The 22,666-nt window shown below is 33.6% G+C and overlaps 2 protein-coding genes across 3 annotated transcripts; both read left to right on the top strand.

Annotated features, from left to right (window-relative positions):
- Positions 1-2,532: 2,532 nt before the first annotated feature.
- LOC133705155 (rho GTPase-activating protein 7-like) lies at positions 2,533-15,222 on the top strand. Of its 2 annotated transcripts, none has more exons than XM_062130288.1 (22): positions 2,533-3,145; positions 4,228-4,264; positions 4,822-4,898; positions 5,242-5,312; positions 5,388-5,466; positions 5,601-5,745; positions 5,868-5,987; positions 6,468-6,545; positions 6,706-6,761; positions 6,846-6,915; positions 7,592-7,679; positions 7,822-8,065; positions 8,541-8,762; positions 9,830-10,180; positions 10,812-10,861; positions 11,772-11,832; positions 11,922-12,005; positions 12,510-12,623; positions 12,741-12,910; positions 13,158-13,227; positions 14,351-14,513; positions 14,740-15,222. In XM_062130288.1, exons 1-22 carry the CDS (start codon positions 3,089-3,091, stop codon positions 14,856-14,858), a joined length of 2,526 nt encoding a protein of 841 aa, XP_061986272.1. In that variant the 5' UTR covers positions 2,533-3,088; the 3' UTR covers positions 14,859-15,222. The 2 variants fall into 2 exon arrangements, with proteins under 2 accessions (XP_061986272.1, XP_061986264.1); XM_062130280.1 differs by having other exon boundaries at positions 2,534-3,145; positions 14,351-14,551.
- Positions 15,223-16,263: 1,041 nt separating this feature from the next.
- Positions 16,264-18,161, top strand: LOC133687001 (uncharacterized). Its single transcript, XM_062107009.1, has 3 exons — positions 16,264-16,422; positions 16,804-17,481; positions 17,612-18,161. The coding sequence occupies exons 2-3, from the start codon at positions 16,863-16,865 to the stop codon at positions 17,716-17,718; spliced, it is 726 nt and encodes a 241-aa protein (XP_061962993.1). The 5' UTR covers positions 16,264-16,422; positions 16,804-16,862; the 3' UTR covers positions 17,719-18,161.
- The last annotated feature ends 4,505 nt before the right edge of the window (positions 18,162-22,666 follow it).

Here is a 22,666-nt window from a genome sequence, read left to right as displayed (position 1 = left end):
CTCGAGCTGAGTATTTCATAGTTATTTTTAATCAAATTATTTAATTTAATTAAAAAAATTATTTATAAAAAAATCAAAGTTTAATAAAGAATGACAACTAAAAAAACCCGAGTTAACTCGAGTTATTTTCAAAATTAGTGAAACTCATATAGAAAATAAAAAAAAGGGTTCAGTCTCCAATTAAATATATGTTGAGTGATGAAATTAATAATAAAAAAGCTTTAAAAAGGGAAGGAGAAAAAAAACAAGTAAACCTGATCGAATCTCTTAAACCTAAGTTAATTTTCAGATTCGCCATCGCGTGACAATTCCAAAGGCATCGAAAGAGGGCATCTTTGGCTTACGAAAGCCACCACTCACGCCGTCTAAACACAACAAAGCAATGATTATGCCATCGCGTGCAATACATGTGCAACCTAATTTTAGTTTTTAGATAATATTTGATATCTATTAAAATGGTATTTTTTCCCTTGACATACTTTATTGTTACATAAACACCAAGATGAAAATACAAAGAAAAAAACCCCTTAGATGCCAATTAATTTTTTTAATGATAATTTAATAATTTTATTGTATTTAAAAAACATGGTTGTCTCCGATCAATGTAATAATAATCAACAGACCATATGAAAAGACCATATTACCCCTGACAGCCACTCCAATTATTTTCTTAAAAAAGAAAATCATCATTACGGCTGTGTTTGTTTTCCCGAAACTAGTTTCCGGAAAACCACTTTCCAAACTTTCATGTGTTTGTTTGCCATAAAAAAAATTGGTTAACGGAAAACACTTTCCACCCAAAGAAAAATTTGGCTTGATTTCAAGAAAAGTGTTTTCCTTTTATTTTGGGCGGAAAACATTTTCTAGAAGTTGTGAAAAATTTAAAAATATCATATTACTTGCTGATTATATCAAATTTGATCCTCAAACTTTTGATTGCTATATATATTTTGTTTTTTAATTTCATCCCTTAGAATTTAATTTTTATATTAATTTTGGTTCTTATTTTTATAATTGTTATTTTCCTTTCTCTTATCATTTTTTAATTGAAATTTTTTATCTATCAAATTTGGTCCTCATTCTTTTGATTGTTACTTATTTTATCTGAAATAATTTATGAAATGTTAATTGTTATTATTTTAATTTCTTCATCTTTCAATTTTTTTATTTTTTAGATTTGATCTTTATTATTTTAATTATTATTTATTTTATTTGAGATAATTTATGAAATTATTTTTTTTTTCAATTTCATTCCCATTCAACTTTTTAATTTGTAAGATTTGTTCCTCATTATTTTAATAAACTTGAAAAAAACAAAACATTAATAAGTTATTTTCTAACTTATTTTTCATGACATAACCAAACATTGAAAAGTGTTTTCCAACTTATTTTTCATCATATTACCAAATATCGAAAAATAATTCACTTTCCCGAAATTCATTTTCTTGAAATTCACTTTCCAAAAAAGAATACTTTCCAGCAAACAAACAAAGTCTACATTGTCCTAACATAGAATGTAATGAGCCACTGTATACAGTAAAACCATGGTTACTTTTTTTTTTTAATTAGCTTTATTTATATTTTTTAGATGAAAGCTTCTTTGAACAAACTTTTTTTTTAAGGGGTTGTTTGTTTTTACGGTCCATTTGTGTTTTTAAAATTTTTGATTTAAAATTATTATTATTATTATTTAATAATTTTAACAGTTAAAAATAAATTTTAAAAAATAAAAAAATAATTTAATATATTTTTTAACAAAAATCACAACTTAACAAGTAACCTGACTTGACTTGAGATTTGAATTTTGACACGGACAGCAAAGGATAGAGGGGGCCTCTGTAAGTACAAAATAAAAACCCTTAAGATGTCTAGTATTCATCAACAACAAACTTCTTCTCTACATTGCTCAAATGCACTCACATGTAACTTTTAACTCATTTACAAGTATGATCCAAGATTCGCTAATCAAACCTACTATGGTTATCACTGGATTAATTTATGCATTAATCAACACCATCTGATTTGTATCCATTGTTTAAATAAAGACGTAATTTTATATTAATTTGGCCTGTTCAAATAAATTCTTTACTCTAAAGTTTGAATTTAAGAAATTAAAAAAGAATTTTTTTTCTTAATACCTCAAGGTGTATTACCCTGCATTTCACCCGGAGTTTTATTATATATATTTTTTATTTTTTTATTTTAAATTATATTTTTTGGATTGTTTTCACATTAAAAATATATTTTAAAAATTAAAAAATATATTATTTTAACATATTTATAATAAAAACACACTTTAGAAAATAATGTTTTTCCAAACACCTCTTACCATTAACAACAACACGTGGCATCTTTTGCTAAATAGTTTTTTCTCCTTTCCCTCCTGAAAAAAAAAAAAAAAGTTTAAAACGAGGAAAATAACTGCTCCTCCCCCGCGCCGGTCCCCCCCTAAAAAAAAACAAAAAAAAAACCACAAATAAGCTTAGGGGTTTCAATACAAGTTCAAATGTGGTAAACATGGTCTCATTTTATTTGGACCCAGACCTGATTTTCACACCCACTGCCCACACCCACACCCACACCCACACCACTCCCTTCACTAACCTGTCTCTCTCTCTAGCCAGCAAGAGAAGTGAGTGAAAAGCAAAGCCAAAGTCACTCCCTCCCCTCAATCGCTCACGCACACCAGATTGCAAAATTATTACTGCACAACCACTACGCCCCCTCTGTAGTCTCTACCTGATCCAATACCTAAAACCAATACTATCATCAAAAGTAAAATTTAAACCAAATGAGATAAATAAATAAATAAAAACACTAATAAATTTACAGTTATTGCTTGCCGCTTGGTAGTTCTGGTTGTTGTTGTTTATTCTTCATTGCCCTTTTTTTTTATCAAATACAAAAACCCTAACTAGTTTTCACAACCAGTCAGATCTTGAACTGCCGCTCGAGTTTAACATAAGGAGCCGACCTACGATGCGGAACTCGGCTACTGCGAGTTGACTCAATGGAGAAGTTACAATATTCTATTTGGAAATGCTAAGCATTTTCAAGGATTATTGTGGTTTTTTTCCCTTCAGTTTTAATGTCGTCGGCTTCTTTAGCGGCTCCCGAGCGGCCAAGAGCCGGACCTTCCAATACGGTGCGTAATTATTATTTTTATCTTAAATTTGTTTTGGTTTAATTTGAATGTGAGTTGAATTTGATTTGGTTTTTTCTTGGATCTTTGTTTTAGTCAATAACCGAAACGGTTTTTCTTTTGTTTTTTTTTTTTGAGAAATTGAAGCATTTTCTTTTCTTTTTCTCGAATTTATATGTTTAGGTGCGGATAGAGAGGTTCATTGGCTTTTTTTTGGTAATAGAATTTTGAAGTGCATTTGCTTCTTAACGTGTTTTTTTTTTTTGATGACGAGGAATATCGGAGATAAGGAGATAAAAACTAGGATATTTCATGTTGTAATGGCAATAAATGCAGAAAACGATAAGGAATCTGTGATGCAAAACTATCAGAGTTGTGCTCACGTTTCCTAATTTTTTCATAATCATAAGAAACTGAATCCACAATTACCAATGCAGTAGGAAGGACAGGATACAGGGTATCATCCCGACTTAATGTGGGTCTTGAAGCTAATTGATTGTTCATCTGCCACCCCCAAGAATGGATCATTCTTTAATTTTAGATAAGTAGTTGTGGTTGAGGGTTAATTTGGGATGGATATGTATTTAATTCTGTTAAAACATGTAGTGGTGAGACTTGGCAATTTGAAGTTTTAAAGAGAGAAGCTTGAACATAATTGGATTTCCTGTCGTGGCTATTTCTTGCTGGAATGTCCTTGCTCTGTGTCAAATTCTTGTTCTCAATTTGTGCAATTTATCAAATAATCATACAACAATAAGGTTAAGATAGAGCTGCTTTCAGTGCAAACTCTGGTTATACATCAGACACTAAAACTAGTTGGTGAACCATGTATATATCGAATACTAATTTGTGGTTGTTTGCTATATAGCTTGTCAAAAATACTTAATGGTCAAGAGACTGAACATGTTGCTACGTGATTTTTCTGGAAATATCTGTGTTATATTGATAGCTCGTACAATACTTTGGCTGTTCACTTGATGATATTATTGGGGATTGCAGCAAGTATATTGGTTATTTCCTTCTAGTTGTCTCTATATATTAGGCAGGTAGGAACTATTCATATCTTCTATGTCATATGTTCGCAGGTTTTCAAGAGTGGCCCACTTTTCATTTCTTCGAAAGGTTGGTAACAACTTTTTTCCTGCTGATTTCGGTTTTATTTTTCTATGTCCTGATTTGGTTCTCAAACTTTTTATTATTATTCCTTGTTTGATTTGAGTAAATATTTATGTGAAACTTGGCTTGTGTGCAAATGCTATGTTTCAGCTATAGTGATTTTCTTCAATGAAGTATGCAAATAGATATATACATGAATTTGAAGTGCTGTTCCAATTTCTTGAGTAATGGGTGCTGTGAACATTCATTTTCGGAACGCTTTACATCCACTTTCAGAACTGGATTTTTGAGAACCATGGCAAATTATGTAGAATTACATGCTATCTAAAAATTCTACAATCCATTTTCAGTTCGAACAATTACCTTTTCCCCACCCATCAGCTTTACATTTTTTTCAGATGATAAAGATATTTGCTTAATTATCAATTGTATAAAGTCCATCTTCTTTTATCAATATAGGTTGAAGTACATCGGTAAAAATTATTATAATTCATTGAATTGTCTTTAGAGCTTATTGAAACCTTTTATTGCTACTCAATTAAGTTAATGTTGAATTTCTGCAGGAATAGGCTGGAAGTCATGGAAGAAGCGGTGGTTTATCCTTACACGCACTTCCTTGGTGTTTTTCAAAAATGACCCTGTTAGTATGATTTATTCATCCCATGTTCTTTTTTTACTTGGATATGTTTTATAATCATTGCTTGATTGTCTATTTTTGTGATGGACATGTAGATTACCCCTCTAAACATTGGGTTATTGGTTTATAAAATGATGTTTGATCTAGTTACACGTTTTGCTTATATGATGGTGATGATGATTTATTGCTCGCAATATTCGATGGAAATTTCAGTTTCTTGGTAAAAAAATTTTGGTACTTTAACATGTGTCGTCTCTTGTTCATTATACTACCTAACCCACCTGTCTTGAATTTTTTCATGGTTGTGAACTAATTAAAATAATGCTCATTTTTAATTTTCATGCAGAGTGCTCTACCACAAAGAGGAGGTGAAGTAAATCTTACTTTGGGGGGCATTGATTTGAATAACACTGGAAGGTACATCTGGTTACTAAATACTGTTTATAGTTTGTATTCTGAAGACTTGGTAATAGTTGTTATTCTTATTTTCAGTGTCGTTGTTAGAGAAGACAAGAAATTGTTAACTGTTTTGTTTCCTGATGGACGTGATGGGCGAGCTTTCACCCTTAAGGTACTTCATTTATGCCTTTTCTTTTTCAAGCTTGATTCTTTCTTGACATGTATTTTTCTCTTTCCTTTCAACGTTGCTTATCTCTTCAAGTGTGTTCGATGTGTCATTTTTGGCTTTCCTGTTCTAAATTTCAGGCTGAAACATCAGAGGATTTGTATGAGTGGAAGACAGCCCTTGAACATGCCCTTTCACAAGCACCAAGTGCTGCCCTTGTAATTGGACACAACAGGGTATTCCAAAGTGACACAAATGAAGCTGTTGAAGGGTCTTTCCATCAATGTTTGTTCTTCTCAACCATAAAAAACTATCCTTTTCTTTTGGAATTTGGAAATGATCTTCACTTCAGCCAGTTACGTGCTAACTCCTATGCTGGCTTTGCATTTAAATCGCATTTTGATCAGGGAGGGATAAACATCCTGTTAAGTCAATGGTTGTTGGAAGACCCATTTTACTTGCCCTTGAAGATATTGATGGCGGTCCATCATTCCTTGAGAAAGCTCTCCGATTTCTCGAGAAGTTTGGTAAAGTTGTAATCCCCATTTTTTCTGAGCTTGTTGTTCTATAATCTGCAATTTTCTTTCAATGAAAAATGTGGGCCTTTCTGGCATATTGTTTTAGAAAAACTGGTGTTCTATTTTTTGCCTTTTTCTTTTTTAGGGAAAAAAACTGATTTCAGCAGTACAAGTACTTATGTGAGTGGCTACAATATCAAGTAGCGAGTAGCGTTTGCATGCTCAATCTAATGATAATATGTTTCGCAGAAGTGTGGCATTATGGTTAAAAATGGTGCAAAATAGCAGGCCAGCAGTTTTTGGACTTAATATTTTTTCTTCTTCGTTTAGTCCTCCTAATTACTGCATACTTTTTTTATGTATATTTTTCACTTGCGGTGCACTTGGCTGTTTCGTCATTTTATATGTGTGCTTGTGTGTAACTTGTGGTCAATTATTGTCCTCACTTGCGGTGTGCTTGCTTGTTTATGGTGTTTATCTTTCCATCAGGAACCAAAGTTGAAGGAATATTACGTCAGTCTGCAGATGTTGAGGAAGTTGACCGCAGAGTACAAGAATACGAACAAGGTAGAGTTCCTCTCAAGATAGCAATTTTCTTGAATGTTTTTTATGAACTGGGGAACTCTTGTATGAAGATTCCAGTGTAATTGTATTTTCATTTGTTTTTAAAATGCTTGCACACCCTCTAAACTGAGACTTCTGTTCAAATTTTCTTGATCATTTATAGGCAAGACCGAGTTTGAATCAGACGAGGATGCTCATGTTGTTGGTGATTGTGTGAAGGTACTTTTTGGCTTTCATGATATAACTTTTGCCTTTTAGATTATACACTTTATTCCATATCCATCCCACATTTTTTAAATGCAGCATGTTTTAAGGGAACTGCCCTCCTCTCCAGTTCCTGCATCTTGCTGCACTGCATTGCTGGAGGCTTATAGTAAGTTCAGATCTGTATCTCCCTTCTTATCTTATTTTATATTTTATGAACATACGCTAGAGTGATGCATATTGCTCAGTGTTGTTTCTTGAATGATTTTGTGGAACCATTCCAACATTCCATTCTCTCATTGATATTCTAACAAAACTTCACTTCAAATGATAGAAAAACTTTCATGTCCATTGTTCATGAATTGGAGCTTTTGTTTTTCTTTCTAATTGCAGATGTATAGCTCAGATTTGATTATAATGAAATGTTTCATCCATATAATCTAAAGAAGTGGGTCAAATTGGTTCATGTTGAATGTATGCTCAAAATGCTTACATATTTAGATTACTTTGAGTTTTGGTTAATTCAAGGATGCTAAGTGCTAGCTTTGATCTCATCAAAGGTAAGCTAAAAGTATTACTTATCAATCTAAAACCTTCCTTTTATTCATGCACCATGAAATTAAATCATCATCATTGAGTGCATAAAAATAAATCAACTAGTCAAGTGTATGAATCATTAAGTCTTCAGAATGGAAAAATAAAAGTCTATCAGATCTTTTCTTAAAAGTTATTTTCTACATGGGTTCATGTACGGTATTGAAGTATCTCCCTTTCTTAATAGTGGACTAGAACTTTACCGGCATGATTAGATACTGATATTGTTTGTTTGCCACGTATTTCACAAGAAATTGATCGGAAGGAAGCTCGGATTAATGCAATGCGGTCTGCAATAGTGGAGACATTTCCAGAACCAAATCGGCGCTTATTACAGAGGTAATCTTTCCATGTTAGCAAATGACTGCAAATTTACTTATTTTGTGACTAAATATTGTTAGGTTCCCGTCAGCAATAATTTTTGGTATGTCCATTTTATACTTGCTTGAATCTGGTAGTTAAGTTCTGGGTATTATTGCAGAATTCTGAAGATGATGCACACAATCTCTTCACATGCTCATGAAAATCGAATGAATCCATCTGCTGTTGCTGCTTGCATGGCACCCTTGCTACTACGTCCTTTATTAGCCGGGGAATGTGAGCTGGAGGATGACTTCGATGTTAACGGTGATAATTCTGCTCAGCTGCTTGCTGCTGCAAATGCTGCTAATAATGCTCAAGCCATCATTACAACACTTCTGGAGGAGTATGAAAATATTTTTGATGTAAGATACATTGGTAATTAAGTCCTGGTATTATGATTCCTGTGTGTTTGGCACAAAGTGTGCTGCTGTTATGAAAACTGAAAATGTTGCTGAATTTTCTTTTGCACGGTCAATCATTCTTGGTTCCAGCTTGTTTAAGATGCCTTTGCTTGTAATGTATAGGGAGTGACACCTGACTTTAGTGTTTACCTGGTTAAGATATAGAACTTGCCTAATAAATGGGTCAAGTTGACTCCATGACAATATCTCATTCTAGAAAAAGGTACATCTCTTTGAGTCTAATGCAGTTCCAAGCCACCACTCTTCAACAATCTTTTTTTTCCTCTAAATTTCATTTAGTACATTTTTACCTTTAATGGTCCTTTTAAAAAATGACATAAATGGGTAAAAGTGTGTGACTATTATGGAATGAGGATTATTGACAATTATTGATCCCTGTCTGAAGAATAATGCTTTGCATGTCATGTTGTTTCAGGATGAAAATCTACACAGGTGCTCTATTTCAGCTGATTCCCAGATAGAAAACAGTGCGAGTGATGATTCAAGTGATGATGAAAATATGGACATGAAAGACAATGGTTATCATGATGCAGAAAATGAAGTTGATCAAGATACAGATAATGATCCTGAACGTGCTCTCAGTGGAAAATTGAGTGAAACCAGTGGTTCCGCTAGCAGTGATCTCTATGATTATAAGGTTCTCTTATATACACATACACATGCTTATGCCACTGACTTCTCTTTCTTCCGTTCCTTCATGTTGAATTAGTGATATTAGTAGTGATCATGTCTTTAGGAAGATAAAATTTCCTGCAACGTCACTTGGTGCTGGAAGACAATGTCTCTAGCCTGAAATTGCTGGGATATTGTGATCAGTTTAACTGTTTGTCAATGGGTTGGATTTTTCTGTGCTTCCTGGCAAAGATAATTTCTTTTCCTTTTCTGCTTCTGGTGATGTTATACCAATTGGCATTTACAAATACTGGCATGGTGTTTTTATTTGGATTTTATGTGGGGAGTGATGAGTACTAGTGTCCTAAATTTCATCCCCGTTATGTTTTGCTATATCATTTCAGTAGATTTGTTTGTAAATTGTATCAACTCATCTTAGACATTACACACTTAATATCATCAAAGGGCTGGTGGCCAAGGATGCACATTGGCCAAGGATGCACAATTGTGATAATTGGGATTTGAATGGTCCTTGTCTCTCCTAATTGGTCCTTATTTTAGTTTTTGTTTTGAAACTTCTTTCTAACGAGTCAAATAATTGGACAATTCATGGAAGTTTGGTTTTGTGGAGAAACTTTTAAGGATTCCATCTTCTGTTCTATCCAGAGCATCTTAATTATTCCAATGACAATGAAGAAGTGGAAAATTGTAGCGTAGGAAGTTTCTTGAATTTAAGTTGTTTTTATTGCAGTGGAGATGATTACATTTGCATTGATATTTGAGATTTATGCATTCGGCATATGGCTTACTTATGCCTATAAAGTGTATGAATGAGAATCTCCTAATAATTTATTGGTTTATGGTCATCAAGGATCTTTCCTTTATGCTACTAGGACCCACACAACCATCTGGTGACTAGTCTTAAATTTCCCTTGTTATGCTAACTGCGAGGGTAAAAGTAATGGAACAAATATTTTAAACTGTTCAAATTTCATATTGACATCCTGTATAGTTTTTTTTTTGGTTCTGTTTTGTTCAAACTCTTGTTATGGTTATCTTGCCCAATGTATATATTCAATTTTACTCTTGCAGGCATTTGGTGGTGATGATTCAGATATTGGATCACCTAGAACCAATAATGCTCCAGCTGAGAGTTCAAATATTTCTGTTGATCCTGTACAAATGAGAGATTTCAATGCTCAACTCATAGGACAACAAAGTAAACCAAAGAAAGGAAATGAAAATTCAACAAGCAAGATGGATGCTTCAAGTGTGTTACCGATTGGTGAATCTTACCAATCAATGGGTGCAATTCTAGCCTCGGCGGATCCTGTGTCTCCCATACTCATATCTGGACTGGAATCATCTGCTGAGAAGTCAGCGGGTAAAGTTTCAGCCTCCAATCTCAATGGGAAGCGATCAACATTCTGGGGAAGAAGTAATGTAAGCTATCATCTATTGATTTTTTTTCAGTCACTTATTAACTACCAAGAACCCTAAAATTAGTTGCAGTCAATGATACTCCTTTTCAGCTTGAAAGAAATTCCTGATAAATTTTCAGCGAGAATGTTTTTGTAAAATCCTCACCCATTATGTTCTGTAAATGAAAGGATTTCAGAGTGATGCACTTTGATTAAGCATTTAAAGTTTCATAAAGGAACTGATTAAGTTTTTTCTGAGGGATCAAGAATTGCAAGTTCAACTCATTGGGGCAAATGAATGCAAAGCAGGGACAAACATCAAAGGCGTACACAATATAACTATTGTCATATATTATGCTGTAAACTTGATGTGGTTATAGGCATATAATGGTCGGGTGTGGAACATAATTGCTAAGGAAAGTATAAGATGCCTTGAAGGATGATTGGAGTGAGTTTTTTAATTGCCTCAAATTGGTTCCCCACTCATCCAAAACTGTTCCCGCACCTTATATTATAGAAATTAGGGTGTGGGGTGGCATAGGTTTTTTCTCTTGAGGAGGAAGAAAGTGTGATCTTTGTATCAGTTGATTTCGTGCAGTTTATATTCCTAGAGTGTAATTAGAAGCCCAATAATACTATTGATCTATGTGCAGGCCAGAAAGACACCATCAATGGAATCAGTTGATTCTTCTGCAGAAGAGGAGTAAGATACTCAATTTATGCATTGCCTTTGACAACATCAATATATGCTATTTGAAATTTTAAAGCCGAAAATCCATATCTATGTATTTCGTTTTGCAGCCCACGCTGCCAAGCCAGTTTAAATTAATGTAACCACCTTGATATTGTGCATTCCAATGCTCTAAAATCAACTTGTAGTGTTCCAAGTAATTTAGTATAGCATTGATATTGTCATTGGTATAAATTCCATTTGGGCCTAACATGATACATTTCTCTCATTTCAATTATAATCATTTATTTTCCTCATTTCTCCTTGAAAGTTCTCAAGTGACATAATTTTCTAACTTGGCATTTAATATCAAATGGTCTCTTTTCCCTTCCAAAAAAATATTTGAAAAAACATCTTTCTTAAGTTAAATCTGGGTAGACAAATGTGAATCACAAATTATATAGTGGTATCTAATTTAAGAATTTGAGCTTAACAGACCAACATGCATTGGATTATGCTTTTCTTAATTATGCTTTTATTTTCATTATCTGTCTCCATTTCACTTAAAAAAAGTTGGTAAATTTACTCTGAATTGTAGCTCTTGCTTTCCATCATATCCTTGCCTCAATACATGAAGACACTCTACTGTTGATAGTCTATTTTAGAGCTGAAGTAATTGTTCAATAAGTTCTTGCATTAGCTTCTGAGTCTTTCTCTGAAGCATGATCAACTGTCGCCAAATAACTTTTTCATGTTTAACCTGATCCATATTTGTGCCCTATTCTATTTTAGAGCTGAAGTAATTGTTCAGTAGGTTCTTGCATTAGCTTCTGAGTCTTTCTCTGAAGCATGATCTACTGTCACTAAATAACTTTTTCATGTTTAACCTGATCCATATTTGTGTGCTATTCTATTTAACTATATAGAGTTGTATTCCTTTTAGGTTTGCTATTCAGAGGCTTGAGATTGCAAAGAATGACTTGAGGCACAGAATTGCAAAGGAGGTCTCAATACTTTCTTTAAATGTGTTTTCTATTCAATTATGAAATGTTGGCAGTTTTTCCTGATAGGATTGACTATTGTGTCTTTCCAGGCTCATGGAAATGCAATTTTACAAGCAAGCTTAGAGAGGAGAAAGCAAGCTTTGCATGAGCGTCGCTTGGCACTTGAACAAGATGTAATTATTTTTAGCTCATTACATGCTGCTTTCTCTTTCCAATGTTTTACCAGGTTTTATCTGTGTGCTGCCTTTTGCTTTGAATGTTAAATTGGTGATGGAAAAACTTTGCCATGCCTGCTTCGATTGTGGTATTTTTACTTCAATATATACATGTGTGGAATACACAATTTAATTCAATCCAGTTCCACCATAGAAGAACAGAACAAATAAGTAAGAACACTACCAGTTAGCCAATATCTGTGCAATTTTGACAGTAAAGAAAGGCATTTTATGCTTGCTTAGCTATCCTTAGTGCCAGATTCATGTTGATGGTACACCTTATTGCATGTTTCTAGTATTCTGGAACTGCATTGTGATCATCTTCTCTCAAGCCCTTGAATTTTTTTATGGTCTTCTTCTGCCTTTGTTTGCTTACTTAATCAGCCTGTACAATGGAATAAAACTAATAGTGTTGTTTTCCTACCCTGTGTTTGTGTTGACTGAATGCAAATTACCTCATAGGTTGCAAGATTGCAAGAGCAGCTGCAAGCTGAAAGAGATCTTAGAGCTGCATTGGAAGTTGGTTTGAGCATGTCTTCTGGACAGTTTTCCAATTCTCGCGGCATGGATTCTAAAGTGTGTGTAGACCCTGAGGAGCTTTGCATTTCCCCCTCTTTTGTTTTTCTTTTGTTCTTTTGTTCTTTCTTTCAAATCTGGAGTAACAATCATTCTTATGACTTACCTGATGCGAAGACAAGGGCTGAGCTTGAGGAGATTGCTCTAGCTGAAGCGGATGTGACCAGGTTGAAGCAAAAAGTTGCAGAACTTCACCATCAACTTAATCAGCAAAGACAGCATCATTATGGTTCACTCTCGGATGCAAGTGACTGTTATCAACATGTTCAAAATCATAACCCTCAACAGTGAGTCTGCAAAGTCATCATCTTTGTAATTTCTCCATCTAAGGTGGCAATAATTACAATTAGTTGCATGTCACTTTTCCTTGAGTTGACAATGATTGTTAAACAGAACAACAATGTTGTCATTATCAAGGAATAGAGATGCATTGTTTCACCTAGTGGCGTATGTGGCAGTGACCAAGATGAGATAGGTTGTTTCACTGCTATCAAATTCTTATCATATTTCCTTTATTGTGTTTAATTTCTGCAGGAGATTTTTGCAGCAAGATTTTGATACAACCCTTGCTTTTGTTAATCATGAGAGGAAACAAAGAACTGAGGTATTGTGGAGCTCTGTTTACAGTTGACTGGCATATATGAGATTTTCATAAAAAAAAAGAAGGAAAAAAAGAGAGCATATTTTATGAGCTTGAGAAAGGAGATACATGAATCACTCCAACTCATCTTAAGTTTATTGGTCTTGATGTACATAGTTGCATGTGCTTGAAGCATTTATAGTAATGGGTGCTTATTTAACATGGCATTTGCAGCCTGTTTGATTGTGCCATCCTTTTTTTGATTTGCAATACCATATATTTTTCATCCACCCTACCCATGCATCTCACTTGTTATTGAATGAGGTGGTCATCATCATCATTGTTTGCTTTCCTATTTCCAATTATTTTACTCATACTCTCGTACTCCTCCATTGTTAGTTAAAATGACCAATGATTTAACTATTATTCAACATTTTTAGGATTGTCTGCCAAAAAATCTTCCAACTTTTTGTCCTTTGAGATAGAGATAAATAAAGTACAGTGATTAAACTAAAGTTCATGGCACGATGAAGGAAAATTTCAATGCAAGGCTTTCTAGTATTAACTAATGAACTGTTCCTTCTCATATGTTCATCTGCATTTTTTGCCAAAGCTTTATTGCTAATTAGGTCCCTTGATCAGGATATCACGCCAATATGTTGTGTTAGAGATTCTGGTCATTTTACTATGATGTTGATTATGAACCTGCTTTGAGTTAGGCATCATTTAAGGTTGAGATAAATGTCTGGAACATTAATTGATCAAGGAGATGGAGAAGCTCCTTTTCTAGGGCTTCTTGATTCATTAAGTGTGTTGTCTCCAAAATGATTTATAAAATTGATAATAAAAATAAACAGGAAAAAATGGAGATATGTGACAGGTAAGACGCCACATAACTTTGGGAACAGCACCTTTAAAAGAAATAACGGTACTTTTTGGATGAGCAGGTAAACATTCTCTAGGAAAAATTAGAGTGCATTTGACGGAAAGTCTTTTGAGCCTGGTGATGTATCAATTGTATTTCCTTTATAATGTGGTGCATCTTTGTTTAATTCATCTTGAAGTCATTTATTTGTAGCATGACCTTTTGTTTCAAATAATACCTGTTTTGTGCTCTTATATATGTGACATGGCTGCTATGCTACAGGAGGCTTTGTTGGGGACTGATCGGAGACATCTTAAAGGACCGGGGTTAGCAACTGGAAGCAGCAGCAGGCAACCTCCTCGAAATCAATTTATGGAATCAGCAAGTATTAGTGACTCAAAAAGTACCGAGGCATCAACAAATATGTCCATGGATGAGCTTTGTGGTATTGATTCTGCTCCCTCCACTTCCAGAGCGGTGGAGGTAACTCTTTGCTTACAATTATTTTGACGACTATAGTTAAGCTCAACACACGGATGCGTTGACTTTTATCAAGACCTTAACATGTCACGCAGTCCTATAATTTGCATATTTGAGAGAGCTAATTTTTAAGTAATACCATGCAAGAAATATATTTTTTATTCCATGTTCTGTACTCACCATTGTTGCAGGTGATGGACTATCCAAGACATCCATCAGCAGCATCTTCAGCTTTGGTAGAATTAACAACTCGGCTGGATTTTTTCAAGGAAAGGCGTTCTCAGCTCATGGAACAACTCCACAACCTTGATCTGAACTACGGCACAACATCTTCGCAAGATTTTATTTATAGACCATCATCCCCTCCATGGAACTGACCAAATATGATGATGCCCACGAAATTCACCCGTGGTCTTGTACATTCCTCAGTGTTGCATATAGTTGTATCCCCTGTACCCTTGCTTACCTTCAATTTTCGTTCTCTCTCTGCCTGTTTCCGTTTCTGCGGGCATTTTTCAAGTGCGGATATGGTTGAATTCGTAATGATCAAGTGTTCTCTGTGTCATCGCATTGCTCTTTCTTTTGTCACAAAATGTTGTATGCTGTATCGTGTCAATATTAGGTCGAGATGTGAATTGAACAGTTTGGAAGAGACTTTTTTTGTTTTTGTTTTTGTTTTGTTTCTTAAAATGTTGAACAATATGGATGCATATTCATGGTCAAATGCTTGTAACTCAATCTAGTCTGTTTTGAAGGTAATTTTGACCTGGCCTGGCGCATTTCGATTCCAGGGGAGACCTTCCAGTTTCATCTCTCTATTTCGTCCAATCCAATTTGCTCAAATCATCCAAAAATATCAATTCCAGCTTATCGAATATGCTTTTCGTTTGTCTAGCTTTTACTTACCAAAAAAAAAAGAATATGCTAGCTTCAAAACGAAATTATTCGAATCTTCTGGACCCGCTATGATGGTTTGATCCCATTTTAATTTTTGGATTTAATTTGGTGGGTTCCAATTCACGTTGTTATAGATAGATGATAAATTACGAACGGCATGTCGTCGACATGAGAGTGGAAGTTACTCTTAACATTGCGCTTTAACTGTATTATATATCGTCGACATCATGTGGACGAAGTTACTGGTCTGTTTAGCATTGCAGTTTAATAACTGTATTTTTTAAGAAAAAAAATAATTTCAAAATAATTTTTATTTTTGAATTATTTTAATGAGTTAATATTAAAAAAATAATATATTGTTTAACATATTTTCAAGTATTCTATTGTAAATATAAGAAATGATTTTAAAATATGTTTTAATGTATTTTTAAAAATATTATTTTAAAAACAACATCTAAACATTCTCGTCAATGTGAGAAACGATTTTAAAAGTACAGTATATCCCAACAACAATCTACTAGTAAGTAGATGTCATGTTAAGCCATGTGTATCCCACGATAATAGATTTTTTTTTAATTATAACAGAGAGAGGCTTGAACATAAAATCTTTGAAAAGGAGAGGAATCTAACGTTGTATGAACTAGATGCTCATTGACTCTATGTCTGTCTTTTTTAAAATCCTTCCCCTTACGAGAAACGATTTGAGAAGTACACTATATCCCAATAATCCAGTAAGGAGATGCCACGTTAAGCCATGTGGATCCCGCGATAATAGTTACTCTTGGATTCCTGTGGATTATAAACAGGGAGCGGGGTCATACGTGATCCACTCCGTGAAATAAAGAGAGGGACGGGACCGGAACCAGAGAAAGGCCGCGAGACCATAAAAAAAGAAAACCAAAAACTGTACTCGCGAAACTTCTGTACGCCAACAGAAATTGTCAGACTAGCATACATAATCGATGAAGAAAGATGAAGTAAGTTCTCTTAATTTCAGCTTGTAACTGTTGATTCTCGCAAATTGTGATTTCGCTTCTGTTTGGTTGCTGAGAAAACGGAGGAAAATGAAACTATAACAAAGTTACTTCTTTTTCTACTAATCTCAGCTTCTTTTATTTTTTTTCAATTCTTATAATTTTACGGGTGGAAAAAAGAGAAGGACCGTGAAGTTCAAATTACTGAATTGTGTTTGTAATTACAAGTTTGTCCGTGTTGTTTTAATACGAACAATTTTCTCAGCAACCAAACAGGGTTAAGGAAAGTAGGTTACGTTTGGAAATTGGTAATCACACCTTTTCTTTCTTGGTGAATTAATCAAATGATAGATTCTGATAATACTAAGAATTATCTATTGGCAGGTTTACTAGAAAATCAGTTCTGAATTTTTTGACATGGTGATTTATTGTGTTTCTCGATAATGAACTTTGAAGAGTTTAAGGTTAATACCCCATGGTTCAAGATGACTTCAAATAAGGATTCGGGAACAAATCCTAAACCAGCAACTGCGGTTTTATCAATGGGTTCTATGATGGGACAGCCGGGGCAACAACCACGTTTTGATATCAAGTTCTGGGGATGGTCGCTTTTAGCGATTGTTCCATGGGCTATCAATGCGAAAGATAAAATTAGAGCACCAGATACCATAAACAAGAAGTTGAAAAGACACGCCCAGTCGCGTGGGGTTGTTGACAGTGGTGGTGGTAGGGGCAATCCTTTGCGGTTTAGACCTTATGTTTCTAAGGTCCCGTGGCATACTGGTGCAAGAGCCTTTCTTTCTCAGTTATTTCCACGATATGGTCATTATTGTGGGCCGAATTGGTCAAGTGGGAAAGATGGGGGTTCTCTTCTTTGGGATAAGCGGCCGATTGATTGGTTGGATTACTGTTGTTATTGCCATGATATTGGTTACGACTCTCATGATCAAGCTGAACTGTTAAAGGCTGACTTGGCATTTCTTCAGTGCTTGGAGAGGCCGCATATGGCCACCAAAGGAGATGCTCACGTAGCTCACGTTTACAAGACGATGTGCATCACAGGTATTCCTTGCATGAAATTTGTGTTTGCATCACTTGGTTATGGAAGGAGAGATGACATCCCCAGTTTCTCTTCTTTTTTTATGCTGTCAAGTGTTTGCTAACTCTTTTATTGTCTTAAAATGTGTTATAGGTTTAAAGAACATGCTTATACCATACAGAACACACCTTGTGAAATTACGGTCTGGTCAACCTTTGATAAATTTTGAGTGGCTGAGCAAAGTGAAATGGAGAAGATGAAATTTGCAGAAAACTTGATGATAACCAGTTCTCAGAGTAGCCTGTTACAATATTGAAGCAAAATCACTGCATGCGCATGGGTTTCAGTTGCGTTGTTATGTTTTAGCTGCGGCCCGACGCCTGGTGCTTCTAGGTAGGTAAGGTGCCTATGGATCATGGCTTCTCTTGGAGATTGAGATGCCCGAATCTCATTTTAAATTTGCACATACAGGAAGTATTATTGTAAATAATTCCAGGACTTGCTTGCTGTTGTTCCCAGTTATGTTTGTTCAATGTTGCCATTTATAAGAGATGCTATGTAGAACCTGCAAATCGTAGGCAGATAGTAGAGGTTAAAGAACAGAGCATATGCCCTTGTTATATTTATTTTTATCTGTAATGGAATATTCTCGTCCATGAAATCTCATGATTTAAAACATTCTGAAAATTAAGTTTGACAGAAATTTGTTTCCTCGTTACGGCAGTCATTGTATAATGTGAACTTGTAGTGGTTCCAGTTCATTAACAATTTTTCTTTTCATACAGTTTAAGTGATTCATTCAATCTTTCAAGAAGTTATCCTTGAGCATATGATAGCATTAGGTATGTTCATGGTTCGGTTCGGTTTGAACTATAAAAATCAAGTAACTTGTATCTTTAAAAATTCAAACCGAACTGAATTTCGATTCAAACCAAACCGGTTTGGTTCGGTTGAATCCAATTTTGTAGCTGAAAAACTGGGAAATTGGATTTTGTAGCTGAAAAACTGGGAAATTAATGGGCTTTTTTGACTTTTTTTTAATGGGTTTAGATTAAATTGGGCTATTAAATTTTTTTATTGGGCTAAGTTTATAGGCTTTTTAATCAAAACTATTTAAAATGTTCTAATTTGATTAATTATGTTGTAAGCATTTTAATGAAATTAAAATATTGAAATTTTTTTGAAATGCTTATAGTAACAATAAATTTAAAATGTTCTATCTTAATATCTTTAATATGCAAAGAAATAAGTTATAAAATTTGAAATCAATTTAAGATGCATGATCAAATTTGGGTATCTCAAATTAAAAGAGGTGTTTATACTAAAAAAGTTTACATTAACAAATAGCAACTAGTAATAAATTATCATAAAAATCCGGTATAATTTGAAGAAAAAAATCCGACACAAGCACTACAGTAACATCCAAAACTTCCAGCAACAGCAAAAGCTAAAAGATCCATCAAGGATAATGCTATAAAAAACACTAGCAAATTAGAAACATATTACAGTTCGACTATTAAAAAAATTAGCAATGCAAAATTTTAAAAGGAATTAATAAGATAAAGTAAATTAATTACCCAAAACAATTATATTCCAGAATTGCACCAACATCATCAATACAACTTACAAATAGTCAGTTGAGATTTTTAAACTTTCACCAAATTCTACAAAAACATAAATTAAAATGTTAGATTAAACATATGTAAACAAATGATATTATAAAATAACTACATTTAAATTTGTAAAAGAAATTACTTGACTCAATCATCTCAGAATTTTCAATATAATCCATGAAGTGTCTAATGTTGATTGGAATTGATGCTAAACTCAACCAATTCTAACAACAAACCAGTGCTTGCACTGTCGATGGAGATAAAAAGCTTCGAAATGGATCCAAAATATGACCACCAGTACTGAAAGCTGCTTCAGAAACAATTGTAGATACCAGAATAGCTAACATGTGTTGTGTCACCTTAGAAAGAATCTTGTATTTTGTAGCATTACATCTCCACCAACCCAAAATATCTAATTTAAAATCATTAGGATCCTCACAATCATCACCCAAATACCTCTCAACCTTATTTTTTTTGGACACTGCCTTCTTCCTCTAAATGTTTTTTGAATTCAAAAGCTAAGTCATCCAACATATCATCATTTACCACCATTAAATCAACATTAACATTTTCATTTATATTAGTTCCAACACTATGAAGAACCTCAACATTCTCATCAACATTCATATAATGCTCAAACAATCTTAGCAAAGTATCTTTAACCTTAATTGTAAAATTTTCAGCCTCTTCAACATCATACAATCTTCCAAAACAAAATCTCACATGCTTCAATTTGAAACGTTGATCTAACACAACAGCCACATATAACAAAAAGTTTTGTGTATCTTAATCCCCCTAATATTTTTTATATTTTCCCATCATATTCTTGGTTATTTTACTTACATAAACATCTTCACTTCTACAAAGTTGAGATATGCTTGTGTGCATGAAAATCAATTCATGGAAGAAAGAATTAGATGTCATATACAACGAGCCAGAAAATTTCAATGTAACTGTGTAAAATAGTTTCAAAAACTTGACAAAAAATCTAGCATTTTCCTAATCTTGTAAAGCATGAGGACTTAAGTTTTTTTGTTTTCCTTTTGAATCAACCTCAAAGTAACTTAAATACCTAGAATCGGTTTCTTCTAACCTCATAAAAACCACATCAAATTTATCAGTCACATCTAGCATCATATATGTAGAGTTCCATTTAGTTGCGACATCCAAGCAAACAGATTTTTTACTCTCAATTTTTAACCTCTCCGCACATTGGTTAAAAACAAGTTGTCTAGAAGGAGAAGATCTAACAAACCTCACTGCATTCCTAATCTTAACAACTGAATCATCAATATCTTTCAATCCCGCACATACAATAAGATTAACAATATGTGCACAACATCTGACATGTATGAAGTCATTTGACAATATATTACTTACCCAATTACTTGTTACTCTTTTCAAATATTTTATTGTCAAATTATTTGAACTTGCATTGTCTACTGTAACTGTTAAAATTTTATCAATTTCCCTTTCCAACAAACAACTCTCAATTGCTTGGCCAATTGTTTCGCCTTTATGATTAGAAACTTGACAAAAATTTAAAACTTTTTTATTCAAGTTCCAACCTTCATCAATCCAATGGGCAGTCAAACACATATAATTAATATTTTGGATTGATGTCCAAGTATCGGTTGTTAAACATACACATTGATCCTTAAGAGCTTTCTTTAATTTTTTCTCCTCAACTACATAAATTTTCAAACAATCTCTCCAAATCATCAAACGAGAAGGAACATCAAATCTAGGTTGCATTACTTGACAAAATGATTTAAATTCTTGGTTTTCAACAAAGTTAAAAGGTAGCTTATCAAGTATAATCATTTTTCTTAGGGCTTTCCTACACTCTTCATAACTATAACTCACCGCCTTAATAGTCACCAAATTTTCCTCTTCATTATTACCCCCCTTTATTATAGGCCTAGGTTCTAAAACTAAAGTTTTTTGTTCTCAGTCAATCACAAAAGGAAATTTTTTGCATGCACCTAGATGACTCCACATGTTACTAGTCCCATTAAGTATACTATGATATGCATAGTCTTTTCCACAATTCATACATGCAACCCTAGGAGCATTAACATTACCATCTAGTTTTTTAAAGTAATCCCAAATTTGAGATGTTTTTCTTTTATTAGATCTAGAAGCTGGATTACCTTCACTTTCAGTATTGCTATTTGTACTAGAAGTAGCAATTGGAACTGGAATAGGCAAAGAATTGGTTTCCGAACTTGAAGGGTTTGATTCAATTGGTGTAAGATCTTCCTGATTATCCATATGAAATTAAGAAACCAACAACAACATCAATCAAGTCATTATTTTTAGCTATGTAGATACATTTTGCAAATAACCTATGATACATTTTACAATACATGCAATACACACGAAAATAACCTAAGATTGCCTTACCTACTATTCTGCCAGTTAATGTACAAGCAAGAAAAAAACCTATGATATATTTTGCAATACATATAGATGCAATACATACGGAAATAGCCTAAGATTGCCTTGCCTACTATTCTGCTAGTTAATGCAAAAGCAAGAAAAAAAAGCCTATGATACCTTTTGCAATACATACGGAATATGCCTATATTTTGCAATAATTTATATACATATTTTTTCAAATTCACAATCAAATTAATTAGAAGCAATACATACATTAATTTTTTTTATCAACAGTAAATAAAAGACTAATAATTTAGCATGAAATTGAAATATATATTTACATCTGGAAAAGAAAATGCAATTTGTAATATATTAATACTATTAGACTGCACAATAGAAGTCATATAATACTTGTTGCTAGGAAACAAGATAAAATCACCTTAAACTTAAACACTGCACTTCAACAACCCAAGCTCACAAATCTGAGTTGACCTAAGATCCACACCTGAAAAACAAAGAAAAAAAAACAACCCACTTTACACCATTCATAAAACCAAAAAACAAATAAATAGATCAACAAAACTCGTTATCTAAACAAAACATCAACAAAACAAAACAAAGATATGAATTTAAGCTTAAAATCACAGGGGTAGCAGTAGGGACTAGCCATTAACAGTCTCTCAACAATTAATCTATATCGCTATTATAGAACTTTTAAAGCAATTAATCTATATCGCTTCTATTGCTCATTAATCTATAGTCACAGAAGCAGCTAAAGCTTAACAACCCATGATATTTATCACGTTATCTAGACTAAAGCAACATAAGCAACTAAAGCAACTAAAGCAACATTCAACAGATTATGAGTTTTTGGGTAACCAACTAAAGCAATACATACGCAATAGATTAAGTATGCAACAGATTATTTGAAATCTAAAACAATATATACAGAATAAAAGAAGTATGCAACATAAATTTACCTTGTTGTCGTTTCTCTAATGAAGACGATTTGTGCAGAAGTAAAGAGAGAATAAAGATGGAATTAAACGCTGAAGCTTGAAAGATAAAGACGGTTTTTGGGAAAGATGAAAATAAAGATGGAATAGACTTTCAAACCCACTAAACATAGAATCAAAGATGAAGATGGAATTTACCTTGCTGTCGTTGCTCAAATGAAGACGGTTTCTGGGAAAGGATGATCGGGAATTAATTA

Source organism: Populus nigra, chromosome 1 (assembly GCF_951802175.1).
Source record: "Populus nigra chromosome 1, ddPopNigr1.1, whole genome shotgun sequence".
Taxonomy (NCBI): Eukaryota; Viridiplantae; Streptophyta; class Magnoliopsida; order Malpighiales; family Salicaceae; genus Populus; species Populus nigra.
The sequence above is the reverse complement of the archived record's forward strand: the minus strand, read 5'-3'. Positions and strand labels throughout refer to the sequence as shown.

Coding starts and splice junctions, on each gene's coding strand:
- LOC133687001 (XM_062107009.1), top strand. CDS start 16,863: ATGAACTTTGAAGAGTTTAAGGTTAATACCCCATGGTTCAAGATGACT. Junction 17,482..17,611: donor CAAGACGATGTGCATCACAG/GTATTCCTTGCA, acceptor AATGTGTTATAG/GTTTAAAGAACATGCTTATA.
- LOC133705155 (XM_062130280.1), top strand. CDS start 3,089: ATGTCGTCGGCTTCTTTAGCGGCTCCCGAGCGGCCAAGAGCCGGACCT. Junction 8,763..9,829: donor GTGATCTCTATGATTATAAG/GTTCTCTTATAT, acceptor TTACTCTTGCAG/GCATTTGGTGGTGATGATTC. Junction 10,181..10,811: donor CATTCTGGGGAAGAAGTAAT/GTAAGCTATCAT, acceptor ATCTATGTGCAG/GCCAGAAAGACACCATCAAT.